This window comes from Herpailurus yagouaroundi, unplaced genomic scaffold (genome assembly GCF_014898765.1).
Source record: "Herpailurus yagouaroundi ecotype Mexico unplaced genomic scaffold, PumYag 192, whole genome shotgun sequence".
Lineage (NCBI taxonomy): Eukaryota > Metazoa > Chordata > Mammalia > Carnivora > Felidae > Herpailurus > Herpailurus yagouaroundi.
Genome location: NW_024412423.1, coordinates 26737952 through 26751703, shown reverse-complemented (window position 1 = coordinate 26751703; position 13752 = coordinate 26737952). Strand labels below are relative to the sequence as shown.

At 50.1% G+C, this 13752-nt stretch overlaps 1 protein-coding gene across 2 annotated transcripts; it reads left to right on the top strand.

The window, feature by feature from the left end:
- The first annotated feature begins 283 nt into the window (after window positions 1-283).
- HBEGF (heparin binding EGF like growth factor) lies at window positions 284-13138 on the top strand. 2 transcript variants are annotated; one of them, XM_040444674.1, is made up of 6 exons: window positions 284-616; window positions 804-977; window positions 4032-4209; window positions 9623-9778; window positions 10581-10671; window positions 11622-13138. In XM_040444674.1, the coding sequence occupies exons 1-5, from the start codon at window positions 571-573 to the stop codon at window positions 10651-10653; spliced, it is 627 nt and encodes a 208-aa protein (XP_040300608.1). In that variant the 5' UTR covers window positions 284-570; the 3' UTR covers window positions 10654-10671; window positions 11622-13138. The 2 variants fall into 2 exon arrangements, with proteins under 2 accessions (XP_040300608.1, XP_040300607.1); XM_040444673.1 differs by having other exon boundaries at window positions 285-616; window positions 11713-13138.
- The last annotated feature ends 614 nt before the right edge of the window (window positions 13139-13752 follow it).

The window sequence follows — 13752 nt, the reverse complement described above, 5'->3', positions numbered from 1 at the left end:
CAAGGCTGCAGCGCGACAAGCGTCTGGGGAAAGGTAGGAACTAGTCCCCGCCACCTGCCGGTCAGTAGCACTACCCACAGCCTGGCGACGGCTGCCCTGGCCTTGTCCCAAAATATGTGAGCGCCGCCCCCTACTCCCGCCCCTTCCCCCGCCGCGCCCGCGGAGTGGGGGGCTGCGGGGGTTGAGCGGCCGGCGCCGGGAGCCGGGCGAGCGGCCCAGCGCGGGAGGGGGGGAGAGGGCGGGGCGGAGCTTCGGCGCCTCCCAGAGCCTTATTCCCAGCCGCGCGCCGGGAATCGTTCAGTCGACCGAGGGACCTGCGGGTGGCGCGTGGCTGGCCAACCTAACCGAGACGCAAGGGCTTGGGCGGGCGGACTGACTGAGCAATCGGACAGACGCCCGGCGGCCGCTAGCTCCACGCAGGTCCCAGCCAGGCTTGCACCCAGAGGCCCGCAGCAGACCGTACCGGGCGCAATCTCCTGCGCTCCGCCCGCCCGGGCTCCCGTGCCAGCGCCCCGTGGCCGCCGCCTCCAAAGTGATTGCTGCCTCGCCGCCTCCGCCGGGTCCAGGACCATGAAGCTGCTGCCGTCGGTGGTACTGAAGGTCTTTCTGGCTGCAGGTGAGAGGGCTGCCAACGCCCCCGGAGGTCGGGGGGTTGGAGACACTGTGCTGGGGGCACGGGGGAAGGTCGCTGCGGCGACCCCAGCGCGGGCCACTTGGTGGGGCCCGTGCTCCCTGGCGGACGGGCGCCAGCATTGGTGCGTGGTGACCGCGGGGTCTAATGCGGCCTTGCCCCTCACCCGCAGTGCTCTCGGCATTGGTAACTGGCGAGAGCCTGGAGCGGCTTCGAAGAGGACTGGCAGCTGGAACCAGCAACCTGGACTCTCCCACTGAATCAGCAGACCAGCTGCTGCCCTCGGGAGGCAGCCGGGGCAGGGAAGTCCTGGACTTGGAAGAGACAGACCTGGACCTTTTCAGAGGTGGGTGTGAGGGCTCCCCATCCTCGGACCCCAGTGGGCAATTGAAAAATAAGTGGATACAGGATTCATGCTGTTTGGGCACACTTGTGGGTTGGAGGTATTCATGGAGGACTTCAAGGAAAAGCTGCGGGGCCTGACAAGCATACCGGGGGATTCTGAAATGTGGGTCCCAGGTCTTTCTTGCTGTTGAATTTCACATGCCGAGTTGCTGCCCTTCTGGGCACATTGAGAAGGCAGGGGTCTGGGGTCTTGTACATTCCTCTGGGGTAAGCTGGAGTAAGGGACAAGTCATGATTGAGATGCTTTCCCTAGAGTTTCTATACAAAAATGGGTGCAAGTCTTGATTCCTATATCCAATGACTATAATGTGTAAAATGACAGAGGTGGAGGTCCTAGGAATATAGTAGGTGTGTAGTCTTCTCCATCTACCTGTCTCCAGGTTGGAGAAACAGAGGGGAATGAGGAACACTTGGCCCCCCAGGTGAGGCCAGCACCTCCTGGGGAGGCTATGAATGGTGGGCACTAAGTCCTTAGGGAGATACACAGAAATGCTGTGTGTCCACAAATCCTACACAAAGCCTGGAGACCTCCTGACCATCCTGAGTCCTTGAGAGAGACTCCAAGGGAGGAAGGGCCAGGTGGGATCCTCCAACCAGCAGATGTGGCTGTGGTTGAGTACTGGCACAGGGCAGAGTCCAGAGTCTCCAGCATTGCCCACTGCCCTGCCCCAGGCCACCTGCATTGATTCTTGAGGGTGGAGCAGGGATCGAGCCTTGGGGCCCCAGAGTTACTGTATTTGTTTGGAAAGATACCCACCTGTTCTAGCCCGGCTGCTAGGCCGGCTCCTCAGCCACCGTTCCCTCTCCTTACCCAGAACTTCCCTCAGGTGCTGTCTCTGCTTGTATAAATCAAGGGTCAGCTCTAAAGCTGAGCCTGGGCTGCCACCCTTCGTCTCCTCATAGTAGCCTTCTTGGGCCACCCTGGCCGGAACAACCTGGATTCTCCTAGCCCTCTCCTCCTAGTCAGGGCAGAGCTGGGCTGTGACTCACCCTCCACCCACACGGCTGCTCCTCATACCTCTGCAAACCTGACTCACTGCTCCCTGTCCCTGGCAAGAGCCTGGCTGTCACCCTGTCACTCTCTTCCTCCCCTCTCTGATTGACTTGGCCCTCCTGGCACAATTTCACCACGGCTCTGGTCACTCGATTCCTCTGAGCATCTGCCTCACCTTCTGAGCTCTGAAGGTGCTTGGGTCTGCACCAGAGGAAACTGAGGACTACTGCACCTGCCTGCTTTCCCTTCTCTTGGCTTTGCTAGGTGAGGTCTGAGGATCCTATCATCTAAAATGAATAGCCATTACCATTTATTAAGTACCTACTGTGTTCTAGGCACTCATTATGCTATTGTGGGTTAATTAATCCTGTAGCAACCCTCTCAGATTGAACTCCTGCTATCCACTACTCACTAAGAACCCCAAGGTTCAGAGAGAGTAAGCCATTTGCCCAAGATCTCAGGAATGAAATTAGAGCACAGATCTGCTGACTTCAGAGCCCATTCATTGTTTCATTCCTGGTTCAACATCCCAGGTGCTCTAGACTTGTCCAGGGGAAGGGACAAGGGTGTATGAGGCACCTTGGTATATTGGGAAAGAATACAGGACATGGATGGAGTCCAGAGACCACATTTCTGATCTCAACCCTGCATGACTTTTACCAAGTCATGCCTTTGGGGACCTCAGGTTTTTTATCCGAAAGTGGAAAGCCATGGTATCCTTTCTTTTTTGTATATATTAATTTTTTTTTAACATGTATTTCTTTTCAAGAGAGAGAGAAAGTGCAAGTGGGGGAGGAGCATAGAGAGGGAGACAGAGGATCCAATGCAAGCTGTGCGCTATGAGCACAGAGCCCAACGTAGGGCTCAGACTCACAAACCGTGAGATCATAACCTGGGCCTAAATCAAGAGTCAGCTGCTCATCTGACTGAGCCACCCAGGCGCCCCCATGATATTCTTTCAAGTCACTTCCAGCTTGAGGATCCTGAGTCTCTAATCTAATATGTGATGTTCATCCTTCTGCCAGACACATGGCTACAGCCATGGAGAGTGGGCACATTTTTTTCTGCTGGGAGCAGGGGATGGGGGGACTGGCATCAGACCCCCGATGGGCTGATGGGTGTAGCCCATAGTCAGTCCCAGCTGGATGTGTGAGGCTATTTTTCCCCCTTTGAAGTGTGGAAAGAATGGGGGGGGGGAGTCATCATTGTTCCAGTTCCTTCTGGATAGTTCCTTACTTTCCATATTTCTCCCCCTTGTATACACCATACTCCCCATACTGGAAAACTATAAATGGGACATTAGGGGATAAATGTATATAGACATTTGAGAGAAGTGGTGAGCTGCAAAGGGCACAGAGCAGGGTAAATATTCTGCTTGAAGTCAAAAAAGCAAGGCCCTGACCAGGCATGGCCTGCTTGTGGTCCCCAAGCCTGGCTCTGGCCTGAGCTCATGGTACCCTGGTGCTAATAGGTGCCTCAGAGGGGGCCACCTGGACATGTACACTGTTGTTATTTTAGGAGCCCCCCCCCCCCCAAAAAAAAAACCCTTCCAAGTACCTTCTCTAGAAGCAATTTTTATCTCTGACACTGTCTTCCTGCAAGTGGGTCACTGAGTGCAGCATCAGGAAATGAGGCTGATTTAAGGCCAAAATAGAACCAAGTGGGTGTGGAGGAGTAGATGGGGACGGACGGTGGAGTGAGGTTGGTAGAAATGCCCCGTCAGCTGCAGTTACTCAATAGAAGCTAACATTGTTAGAATGAAGTTCTTAAACTGAGTTTGCGAAATGTGTTCCTTGGGACCCCTGTAGCCTCTACTTCCTCCTCTGCTTTCTGGTTGTTCTGCCCAGTCCTCCTTTAGCCCCTGGGAGGCACTGAGCCAAGGGGTCTACCCAAGTCTTCTCACTTCAGGTGGGGTCACAGAGTATGTTTTCCGTCCAGACATGGATGGAATTCTTAACCCCAGGAAAGTCAAAAACTTAACAGGGTACTTTTCTCCTGCAGCTGCTTTCTCCTCCAAGCCACAGCCTCTGGTGACACCCAGCAAGGAGGAGCGTGGGAAAAAAAAGAAGAAAGGCAAGGGGTTAGGGAGGAAGAGAGACCCATGTCTTCGGAAATACAAGGACTTCTGCATCCACGGAGAGTGCAAATACGTGAAGGAGCTCCGGGCTCCATCCTGCATGTAAGTGTCCCTTTCCGGGCTGACTCTCCTCAGCACACTCTTTGTCAGTCACGTGGCTGTTCCTCGTTGTCACTGTTCCTTGAATTCATAATTCTACTCAGTTTCTTCTCAATCTTTAGGCGGAAGTTGGGAGGAGGGGAAATATTTTTAGTCAGCGGAAGGGGCTCTCCCCCGCATAGGATGTAATTTCCTGTGGTGTAGGTTTGTGACGCTCTTTCATCCTTGGGGACATTTCCTGCTTGCTCAGACACGAGCGTGTGGCTAGGAGAGCTTATACCTGCAGGCAGGTCCTTCATTCCTACCTTATGCCCTACTCCAGATGGGAGAAGCCAGTAGGACACATGGCAGAGTAGGCTTCCTGAGGGGGAGTGGAGCTCCTGTGGCCTCCTTTCCCAAGCCCTGCAGGCAGGTATGAGGTGCAGTCAGACTCACACTGTGCAGATGTGTGTGCTTGGACATATGTCCACTCATATGAGTGAGCAGGTATGGATTGATTTGAAGGAACGGTGGGACTCTACAGGAAGTGATCATCATGAGAGCAGGGAGAAGCCCCTCCTCTCTTCTTCCTCATCCCAGCAAGGGCCAGGAGGTGGGGGACATGGTAGGTATTGGCCTTTGGCCATGGGAGTGGGAGAACACTTCCTTTGTGCCAGATTAACAGGAAATGGAACCCAACCCAGTAGGCATCAGCCCCCGGTCAGGCAGCACCACCCCTTCCCTGGGTGGAAGGGCCATGGGTTCCGCAGCTATTCTGCTAGGCCAAACCCAGCAAACGGCAGCCTTGGCGACCCCTCGGGGGTGACGGCACAGCCGTGCTTTCTGGCAGGCATAATGTCGCCACTGTGCCTGAGGCCAACACCCACATCAGACTACAAACATCTACTCTTCCTCTGGACACAAGGTCCCTACAAAGGACAGTCTTTGTGACCTGGGAGACTGTGGACAGGGCCAGGAGATGATTAGGTGCACACCACCTCTCAACCTGTCAAAAAGGCTGACTGCCTGGCATCTCTTCTGTTGTGACTGGTAAAGATCCCTTGTTTTTTTTAAAGTTTCCTTGTCCTGTCTGATCTTACATAGCAAAGCTGCCCTATATTTGGCATTTGGCAAGACATCACTCTACCCTGTCCATGATCACTTGTGTGTCCTCTCCTATAACGCCCTTGTCAGGAGCTTGGTATTGGAGGGAGTTGCTTTAGAGTAACATAGACAGTCCTTATAGGGTGTTGGGATAGGGTAGGGAATATTTGTCTTAAATTTGTAAAATGCTGTCATTAGCGCAGGGTGGAGGCAGTGACTCTGAGGGTAGTCAAGATGGATTGAGGCCAGGAATCTGTCTGGGCCAAACTGATCCAGAGCTTTGGTGGGTGGTCTTCTACTGCTCAGCTGAGAACCTTTGTAAGGCTGCTGTCCTAGAGGGCTGGGCATGACCCACCAGCTAAGGCCAGTAGATAAGGGTGCCCAGAGCCAAGGTGGCCCTAGGGATAGTGATGATATTCATGATGATGCCTTCTCTCCTTTGCCCCGTAACTTCACTATTAACATTTAATATGAGCTGAGCCCTGCAGGTATGTGTTGAGTGCCTACTTGGTGCCAACTATTCTAGGGGATAGGGAATTACAGTCATGTCCTAGGATTCTCAAAAGCCCTAGGGAAGTTGGCAAGGGCTTGCTATCTCTAGTTGAAAGGTAAGGAAACTAGAGCCAGGAAGTAGGAAGTGATTTGCCTGAGATCAACAGCTAAGTAAGTGGATGGAAACAGGACAGGGATTCAGGTGCCTGACTTCCAGTCCAGCGTGCTTTTCATGCCCCCAGGCTGTATTGGATGTTGGCCTGTGTCCTTCTTCCCTATCTGTCCTTACAGAGTTTGAATAGGATTTTATAGAGGGCAGCTGTTATGTTAGAGGTATCTTAAGGCTTTTACTAGCCTAAGGGCATGCCAACCTGATTTGAAGACCTTGTCTCTGCTTCCTAAGCAGATTTTCAAGGGGCTGGATTCAGTGTCTGATTTGGCTGCCCCCTCACTCCGGCCTTTGGTACTCTGGGCAGAATGCAGCAAGAAGACACATAGTTCCTGGTTTGGGCAAATGTGATATCTGGTCACCTACCTTTGGGGCCCTTTGTTGCTTCTCCTTCCCTCTAGACCCAGGAACCACCAGCTAGGGTGTGTTCAGGCTGCCCTTGTGAGCTTGAGGCTAGCTGGCTTCCTAAGCCGGCCCTCCACAGCCACCATTCACAGGAAAGCCCTTTTGTGTCACCAGCCAAACGCTGCCCTCAAAGAGCAGTTTCCTGGGGCTCCTAACTAGCTGCTGACCCAGCAGCTGGCTGTGAAATTTCCTGTGGCTGGAGGAAACCTTGGGGCAGTCAGGCTGAGGAGAACTCAGTTGGAAGAGAAATGGGTCTGGAGCCTCCCCTTGGCCTCATTGGCCAGATCCTGAAAAGGGATGGTGAGCCCCCTTCTCTTTGGCTCCATCTGACTTTGGCCGCCCATACCTCAGGGCAGTACCCTCTGGTGTCTAATGATACAATAAGTCACAGTTTGGTGAGACTTGGTCTTTTGCTAAGTGATTTTACCTGTATATTCTCATTTGATCTCAAAATACGCTAGCGAGGTGGGTGTTTATTATTCTTGTGTTTCACATGAGGAAACCAAAGCTTACAAAGGTAAAAGTAACTTGCTCAAGATCACTTGGCTAGAAATAGCAGTGGGACTGATCTGGAACTCATGTATTCTGACATCCAAACTGGAGAAACCCAGTTTGGAAGATGTCTTTAGACCCTAGAGGGTTTTAACTTCTATTGTAACACAAATTCTGAAATGGGTCACAAACATTGGTAGGAGGAACATGTTCCAGTTTGGTGGGTTGCTGGCTCTGGGTAAGACACATGATCTTGCCCCCACCCAGGATGCTTGGAACGTTCTCATCCCCCCTCCTCCCCAGGGGAAGCCAGGAGTCATCTGCAAAGGGAGGGGGAGGTGGGTAATATTAGGATGTTTACATTATTATCCTTTTGACTCAGGGTGGGGGTGGAGGGATTATGTAACTGAATTGCGGGACTCTGAGGCCAAGCTTTATTTCTATCATCTGAGTAACTACCTGTGGGGTTTGAGTGATGGCTGAAAGTGAAAAACAGACAGCTTCGGCTTCCCTTCCCCCAAGGGAGCACAGTCTCTGAAGTCATCTAGACTGCTGGGTTGAATCCTGGCTTTACACTCACTAGCTGTGTAACCTTGGGCAAATTAGCTAAACAACTTAAGCCTCAGTCTCTCCATCTTTAAAATGGGGGTAGTAACTCCTACTTCAGAGAGATGTTTTTAAGATTAAATGAAATGATTCTTTTTTTTTTTAAGTTTATTTATTTATTTTGAGAGAAAGAGAGAGAGAGAGGCAGAGAGAGGAGAGAGAGAATCCCAAGCATGCTCTGCACTGTCAGCTTGGAGCCCGACATGGGGCTCAAACCTATGAACCATGAGCCCAAGTTAAGTGTCAGATGCTTAATTGACTGAGCCACCCAGGAGCCCCTGAAATGATTCTTATAAAGCAATTAGCACAGAGTACTTGGCTCACATAAGCCTTTAATGTTTGGTATTTATTATTCAAGTTAATAATAATAATAGTAAAATAGTAAGTCAAAGAGCAGGGTTCAGACTGCCCCAGGAACCCATCACCTCATCAGATATGTGTTTCCTTGGGGTAGCCTGCATTGTTCAGAGTAGAAAGAATCATGAATTGGAATCTGCTATGACTACTTTCTAGTCTTAGCCTTGTTGCTTTTTAGTTGTGTTACTTTTGGCAAATCACAATCCCTCTGACCCTTAATCTTACTCTTTCAATCTGTAAAATGGGTCTGTACCTGTCTACCAGATGTTGAGTCTCAGCTGAGCTAGCAGGTAAGGCTGGTGTCTTATCAACTGTAAACTGTTATGCAGATGTGATTTCCCAAGGGCACTCCTAAGAGTGTCTTCCATAAGAGCAGGGGGAGGGTTATTGTTTTGCCCACCTTGGCTGATAGAACAGATTAGATTCATGGAGAGGCCGGGTAAAGAGCTGTGTGCCCTGCTATGTGTATATGGGCCTGACCCACATTTTATCCTTCAGTGAGGTGGTTCCCCAAAACACCCAGGAGGATCCAGGGCAGGGAGAGGTGCTTGGCACCCCACAAGCACAGCCTGGCCTGTCTGTTGCTGCCAGGTCTGGAGAGATCTGTTTCCCAGGTGCCTCTCGGCAGAAGGAAGGAATTCCTTGCTCTGAGGCACCATATGCATAATGTACTTCCCAGAGGAGGTGCAGCTCAGGATAGAGGCCCACCAGGTTCTCAGTGCTTCCTTCAGCAAGCTAGTGGCCTAAAGTCCCCAGGCAGACAGTGCCAGTGCAGTTGTGGGTGCAATTGGGGAGCAAACTGAGCTCAGAGTCAGACAAACGAAGACCACACCTCTGCTCTGCTGAGTGACCACTGGGAAGATAGCTCGGCCTTTCTAGCACGGGGCTTCCATCTACATCAAAGGGCCTCTCGGGTGCTCAGATAAAGAAAGGAACATGAATGTGCTTGTTCAACTGAACGCACTTCTGAGTCTTCCTAAGAGCTTCCAGGAAGTGCTTTATGTTGGAAGAGGTGGCTGTCATCTGATTTATTTCTCGAGTGTGAAAAGCCAGGGGGTTGTTTCTGACATTCCTCCACACTCTGGCAAGACAGCTGGGCAAGAAGTTACCTTGGTTTGTTTGCTTTGTCCTGTGATGAAGGAGGCCAGATAGCCCAGGGTTCAGAGGCCAAAAGTTGATGTTAAGCTCTCAAGTTGGGCTCTGCACCCAGGGGGAGCTGGGAGTTAAATGGAGGGAACTTGAGAAAAATGACTCCTGGCAAATGAACAGGACCTATTAATAGGCTGGGCCGTGGCTGAGAGGGACTGAGTGCTGGAAGCAGTGGTGGAGAAGCCTGGGTTTATTTCTAGGTCAGAGTTGAGGGGCCTCACTAGAGGGAGTGATACTCAGTCCCCTCAGCTCAACCCACCAGCTCATGGGCCTAAGTCTTCTGAAGGCCTTAAACAAAACCTCTTAACACACATGTAATAAATCATCCACACATGGAACGTATCTAGCTAAGACCTTCAAGTCCTCCCTCACTTTTTCCCTGCCTGGAGTGGGAATCTCCAGCCAGACAGCCAGAGGAAATGGAGTAGGGGGTGAGGAATTGGGAAGGAAGGCCACAGAACCTTCAGAAGGGCTCCTCAAAAGTCTTCTACTGAATTCCTACTAGAAGGATAGAGGAAGGGCAGGAATCGGGATAGGAATCGGGTCAAGGGTTGATAGACTGAGGCTGTGAGGACTGGGGTTTGGCTTAGGTAGATGGGCCATTGCCTATAGAGAGAGGCCAAACCACTAACCTCCTCTCTGCTTTGTTCTGTCTTAAACCAGCTGCCACCCAGGTTACCACGGAGAGAGGTGCCATGGGCTGAGCCTCCCGGTGGAAAACCGCTTATATACTTATGACCATACGACCGTCCTGGCTGTGGTGGCTGTGGTGCTGTCGTCTGTCTGTCTGCTTGTCATCGTGGGGCTTCTCATGTTTCGGTGAGTATTGGGCCCCTGCAGGCTGTTTCTGCGTATCACTTCCATCCCTCCTCCTGGGTCTTCTGCCTGTGATCACATGAGCCCTCCAACCTCCCAAACTCGGTGCTAGGCATTTGACCGACATTCTGGAGTACAGGTTCTCTGGGAACCTGGCTTCTCTGGCATGACATGAATCCGGTGTCCAGAGCACAGGGCAAAAATTGTGAGGCCATAGCAGCTCCTGCTTCTCATAGCAGGCACAGTAACCCATCCATGGATCCACCTCTTCACACAGTTCTTTCTCTTTGCCCTGTTCTTTGGTGGCATTAGTATGTGGTTTGATAGAGCATGGGTGGTATGTGGTTATTGGTATAGTCTTCTAATTCTGAGGCATCTTGACCCCAGGCCATGTTTCTAGTCCAGGTTATGTTCTAGACTGGGGGAAACCTGCCAAGCACTCTGTGCCTGTTTTCAAGCAGTGTAAATTATCTGTCGTGAGACCTGGACCAAGTTGCCTGTCTTTCTGAGGGTTATAATCTTACAGTGATTGTAATCTCTGTCTACCTACCTCATCAGGATGTTGTGATGAGGATCCTGTAAATGAGGTGAAAGTTCTCAGCAAATTATAGCTTTTGCTGTTAGAGACAGGCATTCCCTGGGGCAAGTTGGGCGTTTGACCAGAGGTCTGTTGGGCTGCCATACCCTCTTGGCTTTTCCAAGTAACGGACAGAACCACCATGGCAGTGTTCTTTAGAAGGACCTTCTCTGGACCCACACCCTATCAAAGCAGGCAAATCTTGCTCACAAAACTTGTCTCCTTCAGGTACCATAGGAGAGGTGGTTATGATGTGGAAAATGAAGAGAAAGTGAAGTTGGGCATGACTACTTCCCACTGAGAGAGACCTGTGCTCAAGGTAATGGTCCATCCTTTGCCCCCTGGCACCATCACCACCTTTCCTAGATCTGTTTCAAGGCATGCTGAATTCTTTTTTTTTTTTTAATTTTTTTTAATGTTTATTTATTTTTGAGACAGAGAGACAGAGCATGAATGGGGGAGGGGCAGAGAGAGAGGGAGACACAGAATCGGAAGCAGGCTCCAGGTTCTGAGCCATCAGCCCACAGCCTGACGCGGGGCTCGAACTCATGAACCGCGAGATCGTGACCTGAGCTGAAGTCAGACGCTCAACCGACTGAGCCACCCAGGTGCCCCAAGGCATGCTGAATTCTTCTCTTGACCCACGGGTTGGAGGATAGGCTACTGTGGAGTTAGGGTCTCCTTGCAGAATGGTTTTCAAAAAGGTTTTTGGTAGGGGCACCTGGGTGGCTCAGTTGGTTAAGCATCTGACTCTTGATTTTGGCTCAAGTCATGATCTTGCAGTTAGTGAGATCAAGTCCCGAGTTGAGCTCTCTGTCAGCATGGAGCCTGCTTGGATTTCTCTCTCTCTCTCTCTCTCTCTCTCTCTCTCTCTCTCTCTCTCCCTGTCTCTTTGCCCTTCCCCTGTTCACATGTACTCTCCCTCTCAAAATAAATAAATAAACAACAAAAAAGTTTATTTATTTTTTTTGGGGGGGGAGAGTGCACAAGTGGGGAGGGCAGAGATAGAGGGAGAGATAGAGAGAATCCCAAGCAGGCCCCACACTGCCATTGTGGAGCCCGATGCAGGGCTCGTACCCACAAACCACGAGATCATGACCTGAGCTGAAGTCAGACGCTTAACCAACTAAACCACACAGCTGCCCCCGGCCAAAAAGGTTTTCAGTGGGTCATCTCCACTTGGGGTGACAGTTGCCACAGAAATATCCAAGAGAGATACCTGAGACAATACCATCTTCCATCTTTGTCCCTTCTTCTGCCCCTTCACAGATGATCTTCCTACTTCCTGAGACTGGACCTAGGAAACTCTTAAGACCTATTAACTGGATCCAGCATTAAATGCCTTCCTCTTATGCTTTAGGAATCTTCTGGGGACTGCTACCTCTGAGAAGACACAGCTGATCGTAGACTCTGCAGAGGGAAAGAACGTCACAGCTAGTCAGGAAGATTCCTTCGTCCCAGTTGCTATCTAGATTGGGCCTCCCATAATTGCTTTGCCAAAATACCAGAGCCTTCAAGTGCCAAACTGAATGTGTCAAAATGGGATCTTGATCAGAAGAAAGCAAAAGTGAGAGACCTTCATGCCCTTCGGATTCTCTCCACCAAACCCCACTTATCCCCATAAGTTTGTTTAAACACTGAACTTCTGGATTAAGATGCCAGTTAAATTCCATATGCTCCAGGATCTTTGACTGATAAAAAAAGAAGGAGAGGAAGAAGGAAAGATTTGTGGATTGGAAGAGAGTAATAAAGATTGAGAAGCCATGTACTCAAGTAGCCACCAAGGGATCTGCCATTTGGACCCTCTAGCGCTGGATTTGATGAGCTAACTGTGAAATACCACAAGCCTGAGAACTCTGAATTTTGGGACTTCTACCCAGATGGAAAAATAACAACTATTTTTTGTTTGTTTGTTTGTAAGATGCCTCTTAAATTATATATTTATTTTATTCTATGTATGTTAATTTATTTAGTTTTTAACAATCTAACAATAATATTTCAAGTGCCTAGCCTGTTACTTTGGCAATTTCCTGGCCCTCCACCTTATATGCCCCACCATCTGGCTCAGCATCGCACCCCTCTGCCACAAATCTGAGATGGTTCTGTGACCCATCTGTAGTCATCTATTATCTGTCCACGTTTCCGAAGACCTTCCGCAATCACAGTGCCAAAGGGGGAGGTCTGTAGGTCAGGATATAGGAGTTAACTTTGTCAGATCCACTCTATGAGTTGGACTGCAGTCTTGCCTAGGCGATTTTGTCTACTGTTTGTGTTTTGAAAGCCCAAGGTGCTGATGTCAAAGTGTAACAGATACCGGTGTTTCCCTATGTCCTTTCCCTGCCAAATCTCAGAAGAGGTTGGGCTTCTAGCCTACAGCTTTCCTGGCTCCTCACCCCCCCCTGGCCCCAGGCCCGCAGAGTGGGCACTCCCTCTTCCCTGTGTCAAGACATTTCTCTTACTCCTGCCATTCTTCTGGTGCTACTCCATGCAGCGGTCAGTGCAGCAGGGGATGATCTAGAGAAGGTATTAGCAAAGAAAAAGGCTGAGGAGGAACAGGAAACATTGGAGCTGTTGTTGTTAATTGATAACCTACCAATTGCTACAGAGTTTGGAGGTGAGGAGGGTTTTTGTGTAAACCCACCCACCTCACCTAAACTAAAAAGGCATGCTGTCATGGCCCCTTCTGGAAGTTTCTGGTGCCATTTCTGAACTGTTACAACTTGTATTTCCAAACCTGGTTCATATTTATATTTTGCAATTCAAATAAAGATAACCCTTACTCCATAGATTTCTGTCTTCTTGTTTTAACTGGGAACTGGTCTAACAGATATTTCCTAAGCCCTGACTCAACATTAGGCCCTATGCCAGGCCTTTTTATGTACACTATCTCAGTATCCCTGACAACATTGTGATGGAGGTACTATCATTGTCCCATTTTTCCAAAAGAGAAAACTGAAGCTCTTGGTCAGAAGAAAACAAAAGTGGGAGCTCAGAGAAGTTATATAACTTGCCTGAAGATACACAGTTGGTAAGTGACAGAGCTGGGACTGGCAGTCTGACTCCAATTATTTGTCTTAATGCTTATATTTACTACCTCCGAGACAACAGAGAATAAACCTTTCACATAGAAAGTTTGGCTGGCTGTAACCAGGAAAGACGTCCACCCATTCAGCCAACAGACTCTGGACTCAGAGCCTTGTCCTATGGTGTATATGCAAAGAGGCCTTGCCCCTGGTGGAAACAAGGTACCTTTGACTTCGTCTCATGCTGTACAGCCATCTATCAGCAAACCTTTATCTATCACTCCTACCTTTAGAACATATGCTGAATGCAGCCACTTCTCATCACTGCTCCTACCATCACCCTGGTCCAATTCACCATCATCTCTTGCTTGAAATCT